Source organism: Cheilinus undulatus, linkage group 18 (assembly GCF_018320785.1).
Source record: "Cheilinus undulatus linkage group 18, ASM1832078v1, whole genome shotgun sequence".
Taxonomy (NCBI): Eukaryota; Metazoa; Chordata; class Actinopteri; order Labriformes; family Labridae; genus Cheilinus; species Cheilinus undulatus.
The window spans coordinates 23,017,845-23,045,365 of record NC_054882.1 but is presented as its reverse complement, the minus strand read 5'-3'; the positions used below and the strand labels follow the sequence as shown (position 1 = coordinate 23,045,365).

The 27,521-nt window shown below is 39.1% G+C and overlaps 1 protein-coding gene across 3 annotated transcripts; it reads left to right on the top strand.

Annotated features, from left to right (window-relative positions):
• Window positions 1-813: 813 nt before the first annotated feature.
• Window positions 814-5,144, top strand: colec11 (collectin sub-family member 11). Of its 3 annotated transcripts, XM_041813132.1 has the most exons (8): window positions 814-921; window positions 1,437-1,598; window positions 1,689-1,760; window positions 3,735-3,806; window positions 3,885-3,938; window positions 4,043-4,138; window positions 4,258-4,440; window positions 4,529-5,144. In XM_041813132.1, the coding sequence occupies exons 2-8, from the start codon at window positions 1,466-1,468 to the stop codon at window positions 4,735-4,737; spliced, it is 819 nt and encodes a 272-aa protein (XP_041669066.1). In that variant the 5' UTR covers window positions 814-921; window positions 1,437-1,465; the 3' UTR covers window positions 4,738-5,144. The 3 variants fall into 3 exon arrangements, with proteins under 3 accessions (XP_041669066.1, XP_041669065.1, XP_041669063.1); XM_041813131.1 differs by having other exon boundaries at window positions 4,276-5,144; XM_041813129.1 differs by having other exon boundaries at window positions 4,258-5,144.
• Window positions 5,145-27,521: the final 22,377 nt, after the last annotated feature.

The window sequence follows — 27,521 nt, the reverse complement described above, 5'->3', positions numbered from 1 at the left end:
ATTTGTGAATTTCTGTTCTCACTTTGTCACGATGGATTACTGAGTGTAGATTAATGGGAATAAAAATTATTTTTTTTGTTGTAGCATCAGTCTGCAACATGACATTTAAAAAGTGAAAGAGCTCTGAATACTTTCTGAATGCACTGTACTTGCGATTTTGGCCTTGTGCTGTATCTATATTCTTAGAAGTGTACTCACCGGAGAGCATTTAAAAATATATGGAAAAAAAGAAAGCAAAAAAGACATGCTAATTAAAGGGCTAGTACGCTTTTTAAAGGGGCCAGGGCATTTTGAGCACATATCAGAAGGCATTCCATGTTTCCTGTTATTTAAATTCATCTAGGCTAATTTTGCTTTGCTCATTTGTGAATATACATTTGGGATTTAAATTCTTATTATTACAAAATAATTCAGAGATTTAAGCTATTTGTGAACATCTCATGAAACCCTTTAAAAGGACAGCTGCCAGTTTGCCAGTTTTGCACTGCCCATACTAAACTCACTTATTTATGGAGTAATTTCTTATCAAATATGTGGTTAAATACTGTGTGTCTGTGATTCGTTTAAGCAAATACTTGCACTGGATGTTGTGCTTTTACCAAAATTGTAAAACTAATTTTCTGAAGTTATTTGGCCAGTGCATCAATTCTGCTTTTCTAATTCTTGGACAGAGTTTGAAGCTGTGGCAGAGTATTTATCGGGCCCCTCCTCTGTCAATCACTCGACTATTTTCCCAGCCAATTATCTGTGAGGCCCCAGCTGCTTTAGACTTTATCAGCGAACTGTTTACAAATTTACTATCACACACATTCTGTGGGGCCTGCAGAGGAACATGAAATGTTTCTGTAGGACCACCAGCGTTCAAATCTCCTACGAGTCGTTTCAAGCTGCTCCTATTTGTATCTGTGGACTCATCTGCAGGTAAGCCTTCAAGATTGTTTTTTTTTTAAATCAAACCACTGATTACTTCTTTTAGTGTTGTGAGTTTATGGTGTACTGGTAAGTTATGCACAAGTCTTTTATTAATGAAAATGTAATTTGGGATGTTTCTTCAATATTTACAAGGGCAAAAATGCACTTTATACTTTGCTGTAACTCATGTTTATGGCTTAAATGTGTGCTTTATTGAGGCAGTTGCAAATGAATATTAAATGTCCTTTTGTACAGTGTTTGGAGAACATTTTTGACCATATTGCTACGTTTTGCCTGTTCAAAATGAATTGCTCTTTCACCACAGAATACAGCTGTGGCGGTAGCTTGTAAGTTGGATGTAATGGCTGATGAATCAGAATGTAAACAGAGGATTAATGACATTTTCTGCAATAAAAGTTTTACATTTGATGCCCCAGTTTCAGTTCTGTGATGCAATAATGTTTTGAAGAATCCTCTCTCTCTGTTGATGCTGCCTTTTTCATAAATGATGTATGTGTTTCCAGTGTAGCCCATCACTCAGCCCATGTAAAGGATGGTAGGAGAGAAGCTGTTGTCACCCATGATGCTAATGTCTGTGCTGAGTTTACTGACCTTACAGACATCTATTGGACAGCAGTTGGCCGAGGACTCCTGCACCGTTCAGATCTTGGTTCCTGGACTTAAAGGCACGCTGTTCTGATAACTTTATTACACAACCAAACAAAGAAAATACAACTTTTTTGACATACTTTCTTTTCATTCTTATGCTGATAAAGGAGAACCAGGGGAGAAAGGACAAAAAGGAGCACCAGGGCGACCGGGAAGAGTTGGACCTGCTGGAGAAACTGGTATAGAGAGATCTTCACCATATAATCATTTATAACACTCGATAGTATGCATTTCCTTGCTTTACACTTCCATTAAGCTGAAAGAAAAAAGAAGTGGGGTAAAGATCACATTTCTTGAGTTGATAATGTGCTGTTACATCACCAGCAGGCCATCCAGAGATGGCGTCGTGTTTACATTGGGGTGAGAGGTTGGAGGAGAGATGATATGAGAAGTCCACTGCTGTGGACGAGTGTTTATTGAAAAACCTAATGAGGAGTGGAGGCTGTTGACATACTTCTGAACGGAGATTACACAGACTCACCTAGGTGAATCATGGAAGTAAATAGAGGTTTGGGAATTTCAGGTTTTTGTTTATTTAATTAGTGTAGGAGCGAAACTTATAAAATGGATTGCATGAGAAAACATTTCTGTTATACACAGGGACAGGAAGTAACTGATTAAATTTACAGAGATTTTACTTTGATTACATTTTAAAATCAGTACTTTTCCTTCTAATTAAGTTTTAACCAGAGTAGATGTACTTACACTTGAGTACAATACTCCTGTACTTTTACTACCGCTGTGACTCCACAGTAGAGAGAGAATGATTCCATATCACATCCCAAAACAGGTGCTGAGCACAGCAAAGACTGAATGTTGATACCTCCAGGTTAAACATTACAAAGTTGATTTTTCACTCAAAGTGTAATTTTAACTCCATTCTAAGTGAATTAGTCTTCAGTGTTGGCAGTATTTGACAGTGTTTGTCCACCAGTGTCTAACTCTGTAAAAAGTCAGTTGATCTAAGCTCTACTTAGGGGTGTGTGGGCTCATTATGCCTTTGGGCAGAGTGTTTAGGTGTGTTTTATGTGTGTTTAGTTGTGTTTAGATGTTGCCTGTTGTACAGTGATCCTTGCTGGGGTTCTTTTGCTCATGTTTCTGTTGTGTTCATTTTAGTGCTGTTACTTAATTAAAGAAGTTAATCAAGTCAACCACATGACTAGACTGTGATTAATCATGATTAACTTTAAATGAAGTAGATGCCATTTCCTGTATTCTAGTGCATTTTAACACCATATTAGCACCAGATAATCCAAACTGGTTCTGTGAGATAAAGTTCTGGCTCAATATAGATCAAAAAAGGGCCCAACATAAAAGTCATTGCAACAGTAATGTTTCATACTATTTCTTGGTCCTAATGGTCATCTGGAGTTTAGTGTGTTTTTTTCCACCCAAGAGGGCAGTTTAGTGTGTTTTGCCAAACCAGGAGGGCACTTTAGCATGCATTTTGGCTCCCAAGAGGGCACTTACCTACCTTAACTCTATGTAGTGTTGACCAGAGGTGGAAAAAAAGTTTATTTATTCAAGTAAAAGTACAGTTACTCTGGTTAAAACGTGCATAAATAAAAGTAAAAGTACTGGTCTATAAATCTACTCAAGTGAAAGTAAGCAGTATTTAATTTAAAGTTTTGTTCAAATACTGAGTAGCTACTGAAGAAAAGCTAAAACATGATCTAAAACAACAAAAGAACAGATCTCTAGCCAGGTTGTTCAGGTAAAGTCACACCTCTATACTAAAGTAAAAAATACAGCAAAAATGACAGAGTTAATTTAACTCATATAAAGTTAAATCTCACACTTTAAAAGTGTCTATATTTGCCCACAGTATATGTAGTAAAGCTATAATTTTGAAAGAAATATCCTGCAATACTATGTTGCTGCAGTAACTCTGATAAATCTATGGAAAGATGGGACTGCCCTGGCAAGAATAAAGCAAAAAGTCATCCTCAAAGCAATGCAATGCTTCCTGATGAAGAATAGACACTGTATCCCTTAAGAACACCTAAAGTCATGGGCAGTGACCCTAACCCTAACTCAGTGGGTATCTTCACTCATGGTGCAAAATCCACCAGAAACATGAGCAAAAACACCCCAGCAGTCATCAGCTGAGGTGATCATCCTTTCTGGTAGTAAAAGCAAATGTGTTTTTCCAGGTCAGCCTGGCTTTAAAGGTCAGAAAGGCATTATGGGACGTTATGGAAAAGTAGGCCCAAGTGGAATGAAAGGTAATTATGAAATATAAGAAGATGATTTTCATGCAGTTTATTAAAAAGACTTGTGAATAATTACATTTCATATTTTAGGGGTGAAGGGTGACTTAGGGGATCCAGGTCCAAGGGGGCCTACTGGAGATCCGGGTGAGATATAACATGGTCTGATAAGTCCGTTTAACAAATAATTGCAGGATTAGACAAAAATATTTGCTGGAAAGTGTTAATCCTCCACATTTTTGCCTTATCAGGTGTTCCGTGCGAGTGCACACCAATGAGGAAGATGATTGGGGAAATGGACATTCTTGTGGCCCAGCTCTCGTCTGAACTGAAATTCATAAAAAATGGTAAGATCAGAGCATTTATGTGTGCAGCACTCTGTATCTGTCCTTTTAATCCTCATAGAACTGCAAATGTTGGGAATGTCAAAGTGAAATTCATAGAAATACAAGTGCTCATTTTTCAGCACTGCCCTCCCCTGCAGCTGTTGCTGGCATAAAAGAGACAGACAGTAAGGTGTATCTGTTGGTGAAGGAGGAGAAACGCTACGCCGATGCTGAGCTCTACTGTCAGACACGGGGAGGGCACCTGGCCATGCCCAAGGATGAGGGAGCCAACGCTGCCATCGCTGGGTACATAACAGAAGCAGGTCTGAACAGAGTCTACATCGGGATCGATGACCGGCAACGTGAGGGCGTGTTCACCTATGCTGATCTCTCTCCCATGACCACTTTCAGCAAATGGAGGAGAGGAGAGCCAAATAACGCCTATGATGATGAGGACTGTGCTGAGATGGTGGCTTCTGGGGAGTGGACAGATGTGGCGTGCAGCCCTACCATGTATTTTGTGTGTGAGTTTGACAAGGACAGTCTCTGAATATATGCTGAAAAAAACAAAAATCTTACAAAAATCTATGGGTTATATCTGTTCTCTGTATATAATATGAAAAATGACATGCAAGTTGTGCAAACACGTGTACTTCTTGCTTTCCTTTTTTACTATAAGCTATTTATTTTCATAGCTAACATCATATCCAGTTTTTGCTCTTTAATAAATGCTGTTTATTCTGAGTGCACACTGAGTGTCATATTCTGCCAATTATTAGTGTTTCAAACAGAATACCAGCTAATGTATTGGGTTGTTGTTATGCAAACTGTCCACTGAGCATTGTGTGCAGCAGTGCCATCAATAAAGAAAACAAATAAGCCTGTAATCTCTGTATACAATATAAAACCACAGACAGATTTTGGTTCCACTTTGGTGCAGCTAAGTACAGAATCTGAATACATTAAATATTCATGGTTGTAACATAAGTTGTGCCCATTGTTGTTAAAAAAAAAAAAAAAAAGTAAACTGATGATATAAAAAGGAAAGTGTCTGAGCATTGTTTTCTGCCCCTGAGATGACTGCATGTACTCAGTACAGCAGTGTGAGACAGCTCCACCCAGTGGATAAAAACGGTACTACACTGTAAAACAATGGGACATACAGGAAGTACCTGTAACTGCCTCACAGGCCTTTTTACAGGGTGATTCTGATTAATAATATGAAGAAGAGCACAAATCAACCGTAGCTCTACTCTAATCAAGTCTGCCTGTTAGTCATAAAAGCATAACAGGGAGTATACTCTGAAATGAAAGATATAGCCATCATGCATTTACCTGCAAACAGGTGTATGCCAAAATATTAGAATATCATGTTAAAGTTCATTTTTCCCCTGTGATTTATTTTTTTGAAAGTTAAACCTTCATATATTCTATATTCATCTCATGCAAATTCAGACATTCTAAGGCTTTTTTTTTGTTTTAATCTTGATACTTGCACTTTTCTAGAGTTAAAAACATTTTACTCAAAACTAGAAACATTTACTATTTTTTCTGTGTATTTATTACAAGCCACAGCCAGAGTTGGAGTAAAAACACAGAGGACATTCTGCTGGAGTAAAACTTTAACCACACCCACTTAAGTTTTAATTCAGCTGCCATCACTCATGAGTAGTCACAGCTGCAGCACGTTAGGTGTCCAAGCAGCAGATAATCCTTGGCAATCGAGATCTGCACACCTGGTGAGGAAGGTTCAGACACCAGTGCTCTTCAGCTTCTATTCAGGTAACCTGGTTCCTCTTCAGCCTTTGAATCTTGTGATTTTTTTGGGCATTTTTTTGGCCTTGTCTAACTCCATTTTGTCCTCTTTTGTGCAGTGTCTCCATCTCTCTGCCAGTGATTCTGCCAACCACCAGCCAGCTCACCATCATTTGCTCTACTGCTGTCAAATAAACTTCTTTAACCTTACCGTCTCTTTGCCATATGTTCATCACAGTTGTTTCTTTAATATTTGAACATTATGTCTAATACTTAAAGGCAGAAAACCTCTTGTTAGTCCTCCATTTGTAGGTGGAAAAGTGAAATCCAAAGTCCGGTCTTAACACACTAGATATGTTGGAATATGGTTGCTGTAAACATGTGAAAACGCTGAGATTTACATGTGACTGAATTTTAGATTCAGATTTTAGAAAGTTTTTCACCTCTTTTCTGGCTTGGTTTAATTTGGGCGGGGCCAATATGTAGGCTGGTGATGTCATGAGCCAACAGTGGGGAATGAACCCGCCCCTCTAACACTACAATATAAAACCACAAGGCAGATGTCACTGCCTTTATTCTAAGTTAACAGTTTAATGCTGTTTTTTTGTTCATTGTGAGGTAAATTTGCCAAATCTATCAGCTACAGTGGTCTGTGGATTAAAGCATCATAACAGAGATATGAGCCAGAAAACGGGCTTTGTCTCTTCTTCTAAGGTCAACAAAAGGTCAACAGGCAGACTAATGGTGTGAATGCTGTCCTAAATTCAGATTGTAATGTTTTTAAACCTGAGAGGATCATATTTCTCCTGAGTGGGCGTGGCTTCATCTCATTCAACAGACACGCCCACACCATCCTGCAGCAGATTTTACTGCCTCATTTTTCATGATATTGAAGCTTAGTTTTATAAATGAAGAGATGCTTTATTTGACTGAAATTTGACCTGGGGGTTCATAACACAGTGACCTAGCATACAAAAAACCTAAATACAGATTTGTTTTCACTTTACAGGGTCTTTAAGAGAAAAACGTAGCTCTATTTAAAGAGGAACATCAATCAATTTAGAGTAAGATACAGCTCTACATAAGCGTTACCCAGTTCTATATGGAGAAGAAATCGCTCCATAATGAGTAGTAAACATTTCTAAAAGGAAAGAAAAACAGCCCTGAAAGAACTAAATATAACACTGTACTGAGTAAAAATGTCTCTATAATGAGTAAACTATCTTCTGTATTCCTCTGTATTAAGTCAATTGCTGAGTAGTTTTTATTTTTTCATCATGGAGTACATAATCATCATTTAGAATAAGAAAAAAAAAACCTTTTAAGAGGTAAAACAACTCTGAAAATATTACTCTGCAAGCAGAGTGACTTTTACTCCAAACAGGCAGGGACCAAATGTTCTATTTTGGAGAGTAAAATCTTATTCAATTTGAGTAAAATTTACCGTGTATGGAAGTTTTACTTCTTGAATTAGATCACAGAAAAACAAGTTTTTCGTAAGATTGAAATTTTTGAGTTGCACCAGTACAGATTTTATAGGAACCTTCTTTACCTACTTACTTGATAATTACTTGATAATTAATACATTATTAATGGGTAAATACTTCTTTAATATTACAGAGTAATTGCTTGATAGCATTCCAACTTACTACTAGGTAATTACCACCTTAGTCTTAAGAAACTGATACTGAATATTGACTTATATTGAATATAATCATACTTATTATTATTGCTAATGTTGCTGTGTAATTACTCTTAGACTGCTATGTAAATACTGTGAAATTACCAGCTAATAGGGCCCACTAAATTAAAGTGCTACTGTTTTTCTTATGCTGATGAAGCACAAATATTTGGTGAGAACCATTCGCTGCAGATATAGCTGTCTGTAATAAAACTCCACAGGGAACTTTTAATCTGTGCGATTACATAATATGACAAAGTGACAAATTATATTTCCCCCGCTGTTTCTCAACTTGACAAGACACAGGAGACTTTTCTTTTGGAAGTCACAAAGTGTGTTAGCTACACTGGAACAAAAAATAAATAAGTAAATACATAAATGAGTCAATTTTGCATGTAGAATTCAAGGCGGCACAGCAGATACATTATGTTGTTTAAAGGAAAATATTAAGACAAGGTTGAACATTTTTCTGCATACTGCTTGTGTTAATGTTGAGAAATATCTCCTCAGCAGTGAGTTAACTCCAGTGATGCTGAGTAAACAAAATAGTGCTGGGTTAATGAAACTCTTGACAGTATTGCTGTGACTTCATTATTATTTAAAATAATGTATAGCCTAAACACAGGAGAATTTAAATTATAATTACTCTTGGAAACAATATGACAGAACAATGTTTGCTGAATGACTGAAAAAGACATTACACACGTTAGGTTCATATGGCATTTTCATATCCTCTATGGTTTAGTTGCGTGATTAATAGTAGTTGTCTAACAGCCCTGGTTGCTATTGTTTTTTTAGGATGGGCATCCCAGCTGAGATGATATCCTATTGAGTCCCTTAAAGAGGAGCAATTTGAATATGCATGATTCTCTTCTCCTAATAAAGCACAGCGCCATTCCCCTAAGAAATGAATAATTAATGCTGAGATGAATTATGCATTTAATTGACCAGGAGTTGTCTGGCATAAACCAATTAGGTGCTATTGTTGGTGCAATCTCTGGTTACCTTTGTGGTAAACAATTTGGACAGCTCTGTCTAGCAGTGGACAGGCAGATTATCTATCTGTGGTAACAAAGAAAAAATAAGAGCCTGTAAATGGGTGATATGGCCATGGTGCATAGAAATGAAACAAACACATCCTGCACCATCCATTTCTACACCCACCAAGGAAGTTACTACTACTTGGAGCTAAGGCAGTTTATAAATTATAACATAAGTGTTGTCCTGCTTTTAAAAACTTACCTTACATTGAGCATCGTGGATGCCTCCTTCGTTAAAAGGCAGTCCAGTCTCTGATCCAGGTGGATGTAGAAATGTACCTGAAGCAGCATGAACTTTAGCAAACACCTGCCAAAGGTCATAAATATATAAAATATTCAGTGTCAGTGAAAGTAAAAAGTAAGCACTGTCCATATAGATTTGCTGAGAATAAATGCATGTATTTATGTATGGCAAAGGTTACTGTCACTGCAGATAGCCTACTTCTGATGTTGTTAATGCTACACAAGGCCCGCAAGTTGTCATGAAACCAGTTTTTAAGGAACAAAAATATCTCAAATTCTTCATGTCTTCTCCACACTTTGACCCTGCAATCCAACTAACGTTGGCAGACCTGGACTCATCACAGAAAATAACATTCTTCCACATGTTCAGGTCCCAGTGCACGTGCTGCTGACACATGCACAAATGGGCCTGATGCTGTAGGGCAGTCATGGCAAGGAAGAGAGGCATCAGCCATGCTGTCCTGCAAGCCTTGAATGCAAATCTGCAGAAGACAGCCTACAGTCCTTAAGTGCTGACAGGGCAGGGAAAAAGCCTTGGGGTGATGTCGTCTCGGGATGGCCACCTTGCGGCCTGTCTCTGACATCCTCCGTTACTTGGTCTTCAGTTTGGAGATGGTACTAGGGCTCACCCCAAATAATGCCGCAACTTGTTCTTGTGGGACACCAGCTTGAAGCAACCCTATCACCTACTGACCACTGTAGTAGGGCCCATGCTCACTGGTACTTGGGGTACCAGAGGCTCAAAACAAGAGTCGATAGCAACAGCAAAATAACCAGTTTGGCACTGGCAGAGAAGATTTGAAAAACTTGACAAACTTTTTTCATGTGTAAAACCCACAAACTCAGCTCTGCTGCTCATGTATGTCACAAATGTACGTTCCTTACAAATGTGGCACCATTTAAAAGGGAAAAAAACAGGCCCAGGAAGACCTGAGGCATGAAAATAAGAATGTTTCAGCTGGAAATGAGCAAAGAGTCATAGCAGGTTTTCCCAGTGTATTGAGGAGGTGGTCACGAACCACAGTAACATGTGGTACTCACCAGGGGTGAGATCTGGTCGTTAAGTAGAGTTTTTTTTTTTTTTTTTTGGATTAAATTGGGTTTGTATGTTTAAAGTAGTTTTTTATCAGCCCAAGTCCTTAAGGGGTTATGTAACCTATGAAGTTTCAATTTGGGTGCACAGTCTGCTGCTACTGTTTAATTTAATGTAATAAAGCACTTAAGTTAATTAGCATATTGTCAAGATTTTTTTTTTTTTTGTATTAAACTAGCTTTTATGGTTTTGTTACGTAAGATAGCCTAAGTGCTGATACTCTCACATATAAAGCCAGAGGTGTGCCAGACCAAAAGCCTAACTTTTTATTTATCACCCTTCCATATTCATTCAATGACTTTTAGTTTTTAAATTGTCTGATCTGACCAGTTTTGATGTGGTTCGGGTATCTGATTAGGATTCCTCCTGGCCACCTCTCAGAGGTTCTCTGGGCAAGTCTAACTGGACGGAGACCCCGATGTAGACCCAGAACTCGCTGGAGGGATTATATCTCTCATCTGGCCTAGGAACATCCCAGGAGGAGCTGGAAGATGTTGAGGAGAGATGTCTTGGTTGACTTACTTAATCTGCTGCCACGGAGACGTGACCCCAGATAAGCAGAAGAAAATAGATGGATGGATGATCTGAGCAGATTATAACTTGAAATATTGTGCCTACAAGATCTAAGGTCAAAGTGACCTTGACTTTAGACCTCCACCGTGTAGTCAGTTTATCCTTGAGTCACAGTGGACATTTGTATCAAGTTTGAAGAAAACCCTTTTATACCAGACCAAGGTGGCCTAACCTTCCAAAGCAGTTGGATTGGCCAGACTTCATGTCTGTTATCAGGCAAATCCATTTTGCAAAGTTCCAGTCTACAACGTTGGTCAAGTCTGAATCAGCATCGTTTAAGGAGTACAAGGTGGTAGCTACAGACGGAGTTTAGTTGTACTGGAAGCCAACGGCAATGGTGTAGCATTTAGCTCAGATTACGATATCTTTCGTGAAAGAAAACACCAAAGCCAATCATTTGGCTTCCAGATGTCCAATTTAGAGTTTCTGAATTGACGTTTTGAAATCCACCCGGACATCTTTATACAAAAAAATGCTAAACAGCCATCTTTGATTTGTTTAACATAGAATTTAAAGTTGAAGTTGTGTAGGCATGTGGCCAAGCTCAATTACATTTTTAAGCAAAAATATCACAGCCATAACTAGATAGTTTCAAATTAAAATATATCTATCTTGATAGGCAAGAAAAACAACGTTTATTTGAGCTAGTCTGTATAAAGTGAACCCTTGTTCTTTTGAATAAGTCATGTGCTGCAATGAAAATAGGCAGTGTAACAAACTGGTCTCTAATTAGAAGATACACTCTGATTCAAAGGAATACTTCTGTTGAATGTTACATCAAAAGTAAAAACTATTAAGACAGAAAAACTGTCTCCTTGTTTTCTGGCTTTTCACTTTCGATGGACATCCTTCCCATGGTCCAAGTAAACTTCAGAGCAAACAGCACTACATTACACTCATAGACATGCATCCCCAGCAGTGACTTGATCGTCATGGAATACAAGTTCCAGCGGTACGAGACGTCTGATTTTTGATCAGGGAAAAAAGTTTTTATGTACTTCTTTCAAAGATTATTTGAACCTGAGTTGGATGTGAAGATAACAGAAGCATGTTTTGGTTTATCTTTGCTATCAAGACAAACTTCCTGCTGGAAGAAAGAAACGACAAGCAAAGGATGGGGTGTGTACTCTCTCTTCAGAGTTGGCCGCATTTTGCCATCTGGCTGTTGACTTTCTTGCAACATGCAAGCTTCCCTCTTGTTCACTGCTGTAACACCTTGGTAGTATCACAGCAGAACAGCGTATCTTTGCACACACAGCGTTTCAATTAACATTTCCCATGTGCGAGAATTGTTGTGGGGGTGCAATTCGTTATGAAACAGCGCTATCATCCATCACTGTCTGCAGGAGGCATTGAGTTACCTTTGCTTTCCACTTTGATGGGTAATCCCCACAGAGACGGGCTGGCCCACTTGATCAAGTGCAGTGAGCCTCATAGACAGATCATTTGCACCAGGGGGACTTCACAACAACAACAAAAAAAAATCTCTTATTCAAACCAGAACCAGGACAATTTGTATTGTGATTAAGTAGACAGTGAAGTGCGTGGAATCCATATGAGAATTGCGCTGCTGTGGGCCCACAAGCCAAACACCAAATCACACGGAGAAGATGAGAACATGCCCACTCAGCAGGTTGAGGTAGAAATGGGCCCCCCCAGTGAGAGATATGTCTGACATCTGATTCTTCTAACCATGAAGGATGACAGTGCCATGGCAGTTGTCAATTTTTTCAGATGGAGAAAAATTCCTTATCTCTTGCTGTATCTGAGGTTGATATTCCTGCAGTGTGAAATCTGTTGAATATTAATAAGAAATCTTATGGAATCATTTTAAATGCAATGGCCTAGTGTTTTCATTGTGCCAGAATTTTAAACTTTGATACAATATTTGTGAAAATCAAACTATTTTTATTTTATTAGTGGTACTTCTTTCTTAGCCCAGCGACAAAGTATACAGTGCCAATAAAGAGTATTCACCCCCTTGGATGTTTTACCTGTTTCATAGATTTTATAAATCAATCATGGTCAAAATAAGTTTTATTTTTAGCAATAAAAACAAAACTCTTTAATGTCAAAGTGAAAACAGATTTCTATGAAGTAATGTCAATTAAATAAAAAATGTAATATAAAATAAGTGACTGCATAAATAAAATTCTCCCCTTTCAAGTCAGTATTTACTAGATGCATCTTAGGCTGAGTCTGTGTGGATAGGTCTCAATCAGGTATGCACATCTGGAAACTGCAATTATACTCCATTCTTCTTTGCAAAAATGCTCAAGCTCTTTCAGGTTGCATGGAGATCAGGCTGGAACAGCCTTTTACAAGTCCAACAAAATTCTCTATTGGAGTAAGGTCCGGGCTTTGACTGGGCAGAACATTCACCTTGTTGTCTTTAAACCATTTCTGAGTAGCTTTCGCTGTATGCTCCAGGTCACTGTCTTGCTGAAAAAAAAAAAAAAAAATCTTCTCCCAAGCTGTCGCTTACTCGCAGACTGAATAAGATCACCCTCCAGGATTTTCCTATATTTTGCTGCACTCATTTTACCCTCTACCTTTACAAGCCTTTCAGGTCTGCCTAGAAGCATCCCCACAGCATGATGCTGCCACCACTACTTCATAGTGGGGATAGTGTGTTTGTGATGATGTGCAGTGTTTGATGTCCGCCAAATACAACGTCTTGTCTGATGGCCAAAAAGCATCATTTTGGTCTCGTCTGACCAAACAACTTTCTTCCAGTTGACCATGGAGTCTCCCACGTGCCTTTTGGTGAACTGTAGTCGAGGGTTTCCTTCAACAGTGGCTTTCTTTTTGCCACTCCACCATAAGACTTTGACTGCTGATGAACCAATCTCCTTTCTCAGCTGCTGAAGCTTGTAACTCCTTCAGAGTAGTTGTTACGTGTAGATGTGCTGAAATTATGGTTTCTTCTTAACGCTGTGTATCATCTCATCATCTACAGTGGATCTCTAGTCAGAGAAATAAGCACAGAAGCAGAGGTCTGAATTAACTTCACTGAAGGTAAGTATGAGATGGAATGTAACATGCACTAATTGTGAACAAACACACATTCCCGCTGGTGAAAATGTCATAAAACATGGCTAACAAACATATTAACCAAAATATGTATTATGAACTGAATTACAAACTTACATTTGCTCATCGACACACACACTGTTCATTCCTTGGCTACGCTAACTAGCTAAGTGAAACATGAGCAGGAGTAAAGGACCCCAGTCCTTGCTAAGTTGTCCTGGCTAATGCCTGTTCATTTTCCTAATTCACCAAGCCAGTACTGCTCCTTGTGGGAATTCAGTACAGTAGTCTTTAGTGTTGTAGTACTCGAGCACGGTCTTGGTCTTGACACTGGTCTCAAGATGACATTTTGAACGTCTTGGTCTTGTCTCATACTCAAGAGCATCCTTACTCCGTCTTGTCTTGGTCTAGTACTGGCCAAACTCTAGATTTTCCATCAAGACCAGTTAAAACCAGCACTGATCTGCTATTCTTCAACTTTGTTAATGTGATAATATGGAGAATCACTTGCTAACATGACAAATAGCTACACATTTGTCCAATTTATTAAAAAGAAACCTAAAATAAAAGAGAGAATGCTCTTTAACTGTTCAACCTTGTCATGGTATTTTTAAATAGATTTTATGGTTTTGGTCTTGTCTCGGTCTCTGCTTGTCTCTGTCTTAGTCTTGACTTGGTCTTGGCCCCCAAAAGTCTTGTTCTTGTCTTGGTCTTGGTACACTCTGGTCACGGGCAAGTCTTGGTCTCGGATAGTATGGTCTTCAGTACAACACTAGTAGTCATAGGTGTCTTGGTGGCCTCTCTCATTAGTCTTCTTCTTGCACAGTCACTCAGTTTGTGAGGATGGCCTGATCTCTGCAGATTTGCACATGTGCCATGTTCTTTCTGTTCTTTGATGATGGATTTAAGTGATCTCTGGGGAATGTTCAGTGCCTTGGAATTTTTTTTTAATCCATCCCCTAAATTATACTTTTCCTTCACATTGTCTTTGAGTTTTAGGAGTGTTCTTTTGTCTTCATGGTGTAATGGAATTTCCCCTTGTGGGACTAATAAAGAACATCTTATCTTATCTTAATGGTAGCCAGAAATACTAAGTAACCAGTGAGCCAACCTTCATACTTCTGATATATTTTTATTAAATTGACATTACTTTTCAGAGGTTTGTTTTCACTTTGACGTTATAGAGATTTTGTTGTAGGTATTTCTGATCAAAAAGGCCAAATTACATTGAACTATGATTGATTTATAAAATCAATAAAAGTGTAAAACATCCAAGAGGGTGAACACTTTTTAGGCACTGTAGGTCATAGGCAGCCAATATTGGGATTTTTTTTTGTTTTCATGGTTAAAAATTGCTATAAAACTTCTTCAGTGTGTAAATTATACAAAAATGGCATCTGATGTTTAAGCTGCTGCCAAGAAGGAGAGAAAGTTTTGTGCAAGTTAAACAAGAAATTCATAGTAGGATCTGCAGTTTATTCAAAGCTTTAATACTATTAGATATTTTCAGTCAATGACAGAATAGAAATTGTATCTTATTAAAACAAGTTTTATCAAAAAAGTGTTGACATATCAAACATTTTGACAATCCTACAGTGGCTTATGTGTAAGAATTTTCACCTTTTGAACTTCTGTTTGTGCAAAAATCCACATATGAAATACAGTTAATAAAATGCGCTTAAATGAGTTTCAGTATCAGGTTGTAAAATCTGAATCAAAGTCAGGATCCTTTGCCATTTCACACATTACCATGAGGTGGAGACAGAGACAGAGTTATGGCTGTATTTTGCATCCACCAGCTCACTGTAGTATTTCTCATTCAGTGAACATAATGCTGCCACATTTTTACTCCCTCTGTCTCTCTGTCTGATCCCTCATGAATTTGCAAACATGATTTGACCAGTTAATAAGGACCTTTCAGAGATGGAAAGATACATGTGACAAAACTCTGTCTTGATCTGTCTTCTGTTTAGCTTACTGATTATACATACATTTATAGGGTCATGTCCGTCATTAATTTCAGTTTGACCTCACAAAACAACAGCAGTCTGGTCTGAAACGGTTGTAAAAAGATCCTTTAAAGATGCCCACTTGGGCTCTGTAAAATGTAACCTTGCTCTTGCAACCTGCCTGTATGGGAAATGGTGTCTGTCTCGTCCTGCCCTGTCTGCATCGCCGGCAGAGCTTTTCTTTTTTTTCTTTTGCTCTGCATGAATGGGACATCTGGTGTGGAGCAGCCGCTGAAGCCTTAACTGACGGCTCTGCAGAGTGTAATATTAAAACTCTCCAGCACACCATGTTCCCATCGGAAGCAGGCGTTTATGCTGAGTTAGGTGTTCACAGACATGATGAGGTAGAAACTCTTGAGGTAGACATGGCATAGAGAAAAGATTAATTGAGGGGGAGCAATGCAAAGAGACCAAGAAAGAAAGGGAATAATGATGCATGTCAAAGCAAAGTACTTTGATATTACAGCACTGATAATGTGAGGTGTGATTGTGTTTCAAATGTATTTAAGAGGAACCTGAGATGATAGGGTAATTGCACTCTTTCATAGATAGTTTTTCATCTCTTTTATGTATATTGGGTGAAAAAACTCACTAGATATCTGCATTTTAAGAAAATTTGAAGTATTAACTCACCAGGAGGCTGCCACGTATCAGTCCAGTGATGTCATGGGGCTGGGGCATTTTTTCTGCCAATTTAAAGAAAGATGCAACCAAACTGACTGGGAGATCCTTCATCATGCAGCACGATAATGACCTAAAAAAACACTGCCAAAACAACAAAAGAGTTCATCCGGGGCAAAAAGTGTAAGGTTTTAGATCTGGCCAAGTCAACCTCCAGACCTAAACTTATAGAGCATGCATTTAACCTGCTAAAGAGGAGACTGAAGGGAGTAACCCCCCCAAACAAATGACTGAAAGAGGCCGCTGTGAAAGCCTGGGAAAGTTGAAATGTTGATCTCGTGTCTCATTTTCATGAGACCCAAATGTTTTCAGTCTACAGCAAAAATAGAGGAATTGACCTCACTGTTCCATACTTTTGGAGGGGAGAGTATATACAGAGACTCATAATATAAATGGTTCTATCAATATCTTTGGATGGTGTGAATCACACCAGTTCATCTACTAAATACCCTATTTATGCTTAAAACTGATTTGTATAAGGTGAGTCTCTGTGTAGCTACATTGAAAGAAAAGAACAAAACAACACTAAAAAATAGAGGTAATAACCCATTGCTTGTGTTTGCTGTATGCTGCCATTATTTTCTGTTTTTGAAGGCTGTTAAAGGTGAATGGGGCTCCGTGTTTGTCTGAACTATTATTTTTACACTGAGCCCCCTTCTGGCAATTAAACATTTCCACCTCTGATTTTTAAAAGTTCCCCATTAAATATTTACCCCCCCACACAATTCAACCTAGGCTTATGATTTTTGGTTGGCATATGAGTCACCATAACACCTACAAAAAAGCCTCTTGGACCCAGGCCCAAAACCCAACAGGAAGTCCACTAGCTTCATCTCAATTTCAAAATACGGCTTTTTTGATGGTTCCAAATTCGTTCAACCTTTCTTAATTTTAGGATACAATATTCTGTGATCTTCTGTTTTTTTCTTGCAAGACAACAGTATCACACTAAACACACCCACATGCAAACATCTCATCATAGCGCCCCCTGCTGGCAATTGGAAGTGACACAAATGGGTCATATCCTCATTCCTCCAAATGAGCTGAACATGTTGAGCTCTACTTTTGAAAGAAAGGCCTAAACAAGTGACCACAACACAGATATGTTTAGCTGAAGGATGTCTCATTGGTGATGGAAAGCATTTCAATAGCTGGCCAATTTGACAGGAAGTATGTGCAACTCTTATACCAAACATCTGATTGCCTTCAAATTTCACATGTAGTATCAAGGTCTACCCCTCTACATATGCAAAGGTCGATATCATCGTTTTGATGTAGCACCCAAAAGTGACACAATTGGGCCATTTTGTTAATGTTGAGCAATTCGCTATCTTGCCATTTCACAGGAAGTCATCGTAACTCTCATATGAAACTTCTGATTTGCATCAAACCACATGTTTGATTAGGGTCTGCCCCTCTACATATTCAAATGTGTATTTAAATGTGTATTAAACGTTTTTGCTACTGTGCCACTTACTTTATGAAAGCAGAAGCACCTCCAACATATGTCTTGTTTTTCTCATTTTATATGATAAATAACATACCTAGGAGGATCGACATGCTTTCTGTGCTCAGCTGCAGCACACAGCTTACGCCCAATTATTCCCACACTCCCACAGTCACAGCATATCCTGCAATGCGCCGGGGTACGAGAGCCCTTCAGTGCTGCTTGCAGCCCTAATTGAAATTTGATTATACTTTTTCCCAAAATGCAACGGTCTACTGAGGTTTTTGTCCACTATACGTACAGATATCTATCCAATGTGGTGGATTTGTCTGATCATGCAGAGTTCCTTTTAACAGAGTTTGCTGAGAAAAAAATGGGCTGACTAAACCTTTAAAATCTGCACTCCCTGACACCAGCAATGACTTGCTCCTCCTTGCTCCCCTTCTGTTTCTGCATGATGTCACTGCTGAGAGGAAGTAGCAGTGCCCCGTGGAAAACGTCCCCCCCTCCTCCTCCTCCACCGCCACTGCTGCCAGTGTGTCTGCTCACAGAGGACCCGGCCCTGGGAGTGGCTCTAACTGATACCACATCCAGCATGGCTACAGGCTGGTCGGCCCAATTGGTTGGGACCCCAGTTTTCCCCTGGCTATCATATCTTGCTGTCCTCTTGTTGACTCCTGTTCTCTGCCACTTGAGAGGGCCACAGATTACTCGCTGCTCGGTCCCCCCTGAGCCCCCTTCAGACTAACTCTCTCTCTCTCTCCGGGGCCTCACAGTTGTCTGCTCCCACAGGACGTGGAACTGTAGATATGTAATGTAGAATGAGAGCTGAGATGACCTCAGCCTTTCCACTGCTGTGTTTCTGCTTCTTCCTCTTCTACTGTACTCTCCCAGCTCGGAGGCGCCCCTCGTCCTCTGCGTTCACCTCCCCGAGTGAGACAGCCTTGATTTAAGTGTGTTGATTTAAATAAGATCTATTTACATCTCACCAGCAGGCTGTAAATATGCCAAACAAGCTGTTCAATTTTTGATTGCCCAGATGTATTTTGATTCTGAACTTCACCGTGGCGCTGCTTTGCATCAGTCACACACGAATGAGGTTACAGAAACTGAATTAACAGCTTTACCGCTGCGACTGTGCCACTGCTCCCTCTCCCTTTGATCTCATGTGGACACTACGGCGCTCGAGTGTGAACTCTGTTTCAACTCCAGTTTTTTTCGCTGAATATACAAGGCAAACTTCACTCTCCTTTTGTTGTTTTATTCTTCTCCCTTGGCCCACCAACGGCTGCAGAAATTCAAAAGAATATCAACAGACTTTGCTTCTGCATTAAAGAAAGCAAACAAGTGAAGAAACAACGCAGCGTCTCCCCAGAGTCCATGTTAGTGAGCTCGCAAACACCATTGCCAGAAGTGAATTCTGGTGGAAGCTTGAGATCACTACACTATCCCCCAAGCCAGCCCAGGGATCCAGCCAGGCAGCTGCAGCTGAAAAGAAACATTAAGTCTGCTCTTCGTGCTCCCTACGTCTGTGTCTCTCATTCTCTGTGAGGGAGACATACCTCACCTCGCTACCTACAGAGGGGTTGAGGAGAAAATTGCCTTTTGTGGAAGCATTAATTCAGATGTGTACCCCGCTGTCTGAACATCACTCCCAACTCTCCCCACTGCTCTCGCTCTCTCCCTCTTTCTTCCTCTCTGCCAGTTTCTTTTCTTCCCCTCTTCATCAATAACCTTCTGCCGTCTACTGCTGAAGAATAACTTATTCCCTGCAACTCCCTCCCTTTCCCTTTAAGCTTGTTTGGATTTTCATTGTTTGATCTGGCTTGATAAATAAGACAAATGCAGTTAGAAATTCATGGCTGCCCCGTTTCATCAATAAATGATTAGTTTGCCACGCTCCCCGGTGATTGATAGGTTGTGCACGAGATGTATTGGAACCAGATGAATTCAATACAGTAGGAGTCGCGGGGGAGCTACAAAGCATATCAGCTCATGAAAAATTGAGGTCAATGGAAAAAAATAGAAAAAAAAAAAAACACAGAAAAGAGAGGAGAACAAGTTTTTGCCCTGTTGTGTTTTGTCTTTTTTGTTTCCTCTTTACAAAACAACAGTAAAAAAAAGAACGTCAATGATGAATCACAGAGAAATCTGTGCCTTAATCTGTGCCCCCTTGTTTTTTTCTCTTTTGTCTCTTCATGTTTGCTCACACAAGCTTTGGAGAGGACCTTGAACACACAGCCAGGGGCCGCCTGAAGAAAGACACAACCAAGCCGGAGAGAACCAAACAACAGAGGCAGGTGTCCAGGAACCCGGTTCTCCTCTCAACAGGGGGTAAGCAGAGCAATTCTATAGAAATAGCTTTCTCTCATTTCCCTCTTCCTCACAGAGCTCTCTTTCCCCATCGCCTCCTTTTTTCACTATGCCAGCAAGAAACCTGTTGGCTTTTGATAACAAATGCATCCATATGTTTAGGCAGGGCTACCTATAGGCACACAAACAGCATACATGCATGCAAGGCCGCCCATAAGGGGGAATAAAGATGAGCGCTTTCTGGGGTCCGGCCAAACTGGGGGCCCAGGGAGGTCAGCAGTCACGGTCCACTGTAAAGTTAAGCCATGATAATGATACTTTGTTTTTAACCAAAGCTTTATGCTGTAGTCAAATATAGCCCCTTAACCATATATAAACCCCCTTTGCTTAAACAGAATTGCCTTTTTATTGGTGATATTGCTAATGTGGATGGGTGCACTGAACTAAACAATAAGGAACGTAATGTCAGACTTCATAGCAAGGCCAAAATGTACACAAATATCAGGATGCCAGAAAAAAAGCAGAGAAACGATTTTCATCAAAATAGGCTAAAAGTGGCAAAAAGAGCTGGCACGGGCAAAAAGTGGCAAGAAGATGGGTGTGCCAAAAAGAAAGTGGCAAAAATGAACGAAAACTGGCAAAATAGTGGCAGATGTGGTAGAAAATGACCAAATGGGATAAAATTTCCCAGAAGAAGTAGCAAAAATAAGCAAAAAGTGGAAAAGTAGTGGCAAAAATGGGTCAATAGGGACAAAATTGCACAAAATGAGCCAAAAGTTGCAAAATAGTGTCACAAATGGGTGAAAAATAGCAAAATAGGATAAATGTACAAATAAGAAATGGCAATAAAAATGAGTAAAACTGGCAAAATAGTGGCAAGGAAGGGCAAAAAATGGCAGTAATTGGTTAATGTGCCATAAAAAGTGGTAAAAATTATTCAAAAGTGGCAAAAATGGCATTAAAGTGCATAGAAGAATTAGAACAAATGGGCAATAGTGGCAAAAATTGTAGAAAATTGGCAAAAACTGGATAAATGTGCCAATAAAAAGTGGCAAAAAATAGTAACAATTTGCAAAATAGTTGCAACAACTGGCAGAAAATGGCGAGAATTGGTTAAAAGTGCCTAGAAGAAAAGGCACAAATTGGAGAAAAGTTGCAAAAAATGTCAAAAATTTGATAGATATGCCAATAAGAAGTGGCAAAAATGAATAACATTCCAAAAATAGTGGTATTATTGGGTGAAAAATGGTTTAAAGGTGCCAAAAAGAAAGTAGCAAAAATGAGCAAAAAGTGTCAGACACGAGTGAAATATGGCGAAAAATGGATAACTGTGCCTAGAAGTGGCAAAAGTCAGTAAAAATGGGCAAAAATGTGGTAAGGATGAGTAAAAATTTGCCAAAAAGAGTTAAAATTGCAAGAAAGAAGTGGAAAAAATTTTCAAAAAGTGGAAAAACAGTCAGAAAGTGGGTTAAAAACTAAACTGTATTTGATAGCAAATTTTTGAACAACTTTTAGCTGATCAAAGTGCTTCCTACAGAACGTTTAATAAAAGGATAAACAGCCAAATAATTTAGAAGATCATAGACAAGACTTACAAGGCATCAAATACATGAACATAAAGGAAAATGTAGCACTTATTGGAGAAATCTTTAAACAATATCAAAAGCAGAAAAAATTGGTTATGAGTGGCAAAAGTGAAAGCGGCAAGATTCGGTTAAAAGTGAAGCAAGAAAATGGCTTAAACTGATGCAAAAAAGGGGCCAAATAGTTTAAAAAAATGTGCGACAAATGGCAAAAATTTGATGAAGGTGCCAGAAAGAGTTAGCAATTCTGAGTAAAAAATGGGCAAAACAGTGGTGACAAAGGGTGAAAATGGGATGAAATGCAAAAAAGAGGTGGCAAAAATGGGCAGAAAGCAGCAAATTGGTAAAGTTAGTAAAATGGATGGAAGGTGGCAAAAATGGGTGCAAACTGGCAATAAAAAGTGTCAAAAAGGCAACAATTAGCAAAAATTAATTGAAAGTGGCAAAAAAGAAGAGCAAAAATGTGCTGTGGTGAAAGGGGGTTAAAAGATAGCTAGAAAAAGGTTATTATCATAACCTGATGATAGTTTGATACACTTTTCAGGTCAAAAATGAGGTAACCAGGCCCAGCCAATTCTGTGGGCAGCCCTGCATGCACGCACCATTTTCACTCCCTTGGGTTTTCATGTAAAGAAGCATTGTTGAAGTGAATTTTCTCACTAACATTTGGCAGGTGAAGGATCTTTCTTTGGATCCTCAACCTGTTCTTTTAAGTCCAAACAGAACACACACACCTCCCCTCGCTCTGTGAAAGAAACACAGTGAATATTAAACAGAACACGACTTCAAACACAAATCAAGGGGGCTTAAATCATAGATGAATTCAATCAGGCCACTTCGTTGAATATGTATCCAGAAAGCCTTGTTAACTGCGTGGGGGGAAAACAAAATGCTCTAATTTGCTCCTCATGTGTGGATAAAAATGGTAATAAGTTATTAATCACAAATGACGCCCACAAAAGAACATAAAAGTGACAAAATGCTGCTTTGGATTGATGGGTTTGAACATTGAGGCAGTTGCGCTGTTTAAAAGTGACACTCAGTTAATCATTGATACACAGTGATTTAGAGTTTGTTTTCTTTTTAAGTAGTTGTTTCTCTGGTGTTAGTTTAGCCATCTGTGCTCACAAATACTAAAAAATCAGCCTTCATCACATTCTATACCACACATTATTTTCCTTTATTTTATAGACACGCCATGTAAATACTCTTTTCTTATCTTAAATGAATCTATGCACACATATTTAAATACTATAGGAACTAAAAAGATATGTAATGTAAAATAAGTGACTGCACAAATATTCACCCCCTTTTAAAATGGATGACCCAGTTCAACAGAGGTTCAGTCAACTGGTGCTATCAGTAAAGACAACTGTGTCTGGAAAGATTCAGTCAATGGTTACTCAGTATTCATGGCTACCATTACATCATTAAGACAAAAGAACACTCCAAGCAACTCAAAGAAAATGTCCTCACAAACTTATTTTTTAATTTTTTTTTTAGTGTGCAAGAAGGAGGCTACTGAGAGACACCTCTGACTACTCTGAAGGATTTACAAGCTTCAGCAGTTGAGATGGGAGACTGCATACAACAACTGTTGCCCAGGTTCTTCACCAGTCAAAGCTTTATGGGAGAGTGGCAAAGAGAAAGCCACTGTTGAAGGAAACTCATTAAGTCTGGACTAGAGTTAGCCAAAAGGCATGTGGGAGACTCCATGGTCAAGTTGAAGAAAGTTCTTTGGTCTGATGGCCAAAATGGTGCATTTTGGCCATCAGACACCAAACACTGCACATCACTAAAAACACATCATCCCTACTGTGAAGCACGGTGGTGGCAGCATCATGCTGTGGGTGTGCTTCTCGGCTGCTGTCTTTGGACGGCTTGTAAAGGAAGAGGGTAAAATGAGTGCAGCAGAATATAGGACAATCCTGGAGGATGATTTTATTCAGTCTAATATATAACTAGGGAGAGGATTTATTTTCCAGCAAGACAAAGCAGAGAGCGAAAGCTACACAGAAATGGTTTAACCTCCTGAGATGTGAGCTTTTGTCTGGAAGGCATTTTTAGTTTCTCACACTTACCTGGGATAAGTAAGGTCTGATAAGTCAAACCATCAGCCCTTTCTAAGAACAGGATTTTTTTTTTTCGAAATTTTCCTTTTCCAAAATCGAAAGAAATTCTTTTGAAAATTCATAGATTTTTAAAGTTTCCCATAATAACCCAAAATTTCTTTAAATAGTTCTCAGATCCTGCAGTGAAGCTTCAAAGGAAAGCCTAGACATTCCAAGAGAAATGACCTGTGAAAATGCCATGCCGATTCCTGAAAATTTTCAAGCAAATTCTTACCAAAATAAAATGTCTTACCAAATTCTGAAAAAGAAAAAAAAAATTACAAATGCATCAACAAAATTTCTGGAAATTACAGAAACATAAAAGCAAATTCTCTGAAATTTCCATTAACATTCCTGAAAATTTTAAAGGATAACCCAAAATACCCCTAAATTCCTGATCTCATTTACAAAAATTTACAAATACATTTCCAAAATTCCAATGAAAATGCCACAAAAATTCAAAGCAATTTCCTCAAATCTTATAATGGAACCCTCCAAAAGCTTCAAACATGTCCCCTACATTTCTTGGCAATTTCCCCAAATATCCACACAGAAATAAAAATCCAGAAATGGTGCTTTGTTGTTGGAGAGCAGTGTCCTCATACGTGCACACAGGGTCTTAGGAGGTCAAAGACAACAAGGTGAATGTTCTAGAGTGTTCTGGAGTCAGAGCCAGAACCTTAACCCTATAGAGAATTTGTAGCTGGACTTGAAAAGGCCTGTTCATGTCCAGCCCCTGTGCAACCTGACGCACAGTTTGAGCAGCTTTGCAAAGAAGAATGGAGTAAAATTGCAGAGTTGTGATGTGCCATTTATCATTTATGCGTCGCTTTAGATGATTCAGCTTAGCTTAGTTGTTGAGCACTAAAACAAGGATAAATAAAGAAATTTGAAAAAACAAAAAATATCTTAATGCATGAACTGCCTACGGATCTCTTTCAGGGCCCTAAATCACTGCAAGGCAGTCTTTTATTATCAGTGTTTCCACCCACCAAACACAAAGCTTAAATCACTTGAACAAAAAAGGTGATGCTCATGAATCTTAAATCTCTTCATACCTGTGTTATTTCTGAGCGGTGTTCTAAAACTGGTGCAGGATAAGAGCACCTGAATTCTTCCATCAAAAGTTTTGCTCTACTGAACAAACTTAATGAAGTCTTGATGTTTTGTAGCTGTATAATTGCCTCTTTGAGCTGAACCCATTAGCTGCATATATTCTTCTATACATTGTTCCTTTGTCTTATCGCTGATTAATCCACCAGGCTTTGTTATCTAATATTTAAATGAAATTTCTTTCAGAAACTGATTTAGGCGCAACAGTGTGTTTAATTATTCACAATCCAGCTTGCATCAGAGCCAACAGCCAAGAAAAAAGGAGGAGAAAAAAAGGGGTTTGTTTACAAGGAAAAACAACAATGTGATGTTGCTGTATAAGCAATTCGCCCCACATGCATCAAGAACAACCTGTCACTGTCAGGATCTCACCCTGGACTGGAAGTTCACGCCAGCTGGCCATATTTGTGTCAGGGCAGCTGTGACTTTTGGTGGCCCTTTTCGTCCGTGGGACCACTCTAAATAAATAAACGGCTTGACAGCAACATTGATCTCTTTCGAAGTTGGACAGGAGGAAGCAAAGGGAGAGGACAGGAGGGCACGGAGAGATGGAGAACGAGTGTGCAGAAGAATGAGGCGGTGACTGCCAGCAGATGAAGTAATTGTGATTAATCACTTTTCGCAGAGGGCGGAGTGTTCGATGCACGAAACAAAAGCAGGGAGATGGAGATGGAGGGGAGCGGATGAGGTGCCAGTTGAAGGTGGACCTGACGATTGATCCAAGCCTGTACAGCACTGCAGCCTCATGAGGTCTTTAGCATACTATCTAACAGGAAGACAGCATTGATTCTTGTCTAAAAACACCTTTTCCAGGTTCACCTTGTTTAAACATACCCACCTGGCCATGTGCTGATTCCGGTAACTTAAACACATCCCTCTGTCTGCACCTTTTTTGTCAGTAAAGAGCAAAAGTTGAGTCTAAAAGTTGATGAACACCACAAAAAGTTAACTTTTGATGTAAAATGTATGGGTTAGACGGAAAAGGTGTCTGCTGCTATGACATCCTCTCCCCGTCTTCCTCCCACTAAGCTCTCTGTGTGTTTTTCAGCTTCAAAAAGAATTGAGAATAAACTCCCACTCTTCCTAATATTATTTTTTTCTCTGCCAGAATAAGGCTCATGACTGCTCAGCAGAACAAGTTACATAAATATATAAATATTTAGCAAAATCGATACAGCAGTACAGTACAGTCTAAGCCAAGGGGGATCTTGTTTACTCCCCGCCTGCAGGTTGAGGCCAAGACAGCCGAGGAGGAGGATGAGAGCTGCTGAGCGAGTCCCTGCAAGGCCTCCCTCCATGATTCAGACGGCTTGTGTCTGCAGAGGTCTTTGTCTGCAGGTTCCAGGAAGGATGTAAGTACCCTTATTATGAGTTCCATGTACTTCACGTTTAGTTCATTTTTACTTTATTATTAAGTCCAATTTTTTCATTTGCTTTGGGATAAGGTCACATAAAAAATGGTCTAACCTGCAATTATGGTAATCACCGTTTTCCATAATTGCAAGAGTGTTAAATAGAGCTGCTTCCAGCAACTATACTTATATCCCCCTTGTGTGTGTAACCTGTTTTTCTGTCTCCATGGTTCTCTTTGTGAAATGTGTACTGTGTATTTACCAGCTCAGCTTTTTCTTCAAGGCAAGAAGAGACAGTGAAAGGCACAGGCCACAGAACCGGTGCTGGAGACAGTGGATTAAAGACACCTGCGCCTGAGGTACAACTCTGTGCTACGAGTTTACAGAGCTCAGCTGAAGCCACAGTTACTGAAAACATCACAGCATCCGACTTTAAAAATACATCCGAGTGTGTATTTGTGATTAGAGTAGAGCCTCATAACAGCATGCGGCGGTATTCAGTGTCTGCACTGCAATATAGTCTGCTTATTGCATATATTCAGAGTGATGAAGTATGACTGGGATGTGTCTACAGATGTTCTTGCATGGATCTGTGCCTCCTAGAAATTACACTCATTTAAATACACTTATTTTGCCCTGATAATCCCCGAGGGACGGCCGTGTGGAGCAGTGTAACTGTGATGAATGCACACAATAGTTGGGTGATATTACTATTCCGAGCAATTTCATGCAGGCTTTGAAATGAGAAGATATTGAGTCTTATTTAAGCAATCAATAACCTTGAACATTTTGTTTTAATGAAAACTATAATTTCAAGCAGTGGCAATTACACCATAGGGGAATGTTTTGGTGTGGTGATGGTTTTGCTGCCGTGTGCACTTTTGCAATAAAGATATTCTTATTGGAGTAATTATTGACTTCTGGGGGCCAGTTATGACCCTGGCTAAAGACCTCATCAATAGCTTAATTCATTACTTATCGCTTTTAGTCATACATGAATGTTGCTGATTCAGATTGGCTATGGATTGAAGGGACAGACAATTAGATAATGGAAAATAATAATAATAATCCCTGGTACAAACTCAGCTATTTTTTTGTAATAACCATCATGTAGAGTAGTTTTTGACTTGTCAGCTAACTAAGAGTGACACAAGGAGAAGGGAGGATGTTTACTACGAACTCTAAAGATACATCCCACCAGGATGCATCTTCAGTGATTGGTTTGGTTTAAACTAAAGACCTTCTAATTAAACCAACAGTCTATTTAAACATTTTACATGCAGAAATAGAAGTCAAACTTAATTAAGGCTGTCAAACGATTACAGTTTTATTAGTGATTGATCTCCACACTTTGAAATTCCACTATGTTGCATTTCT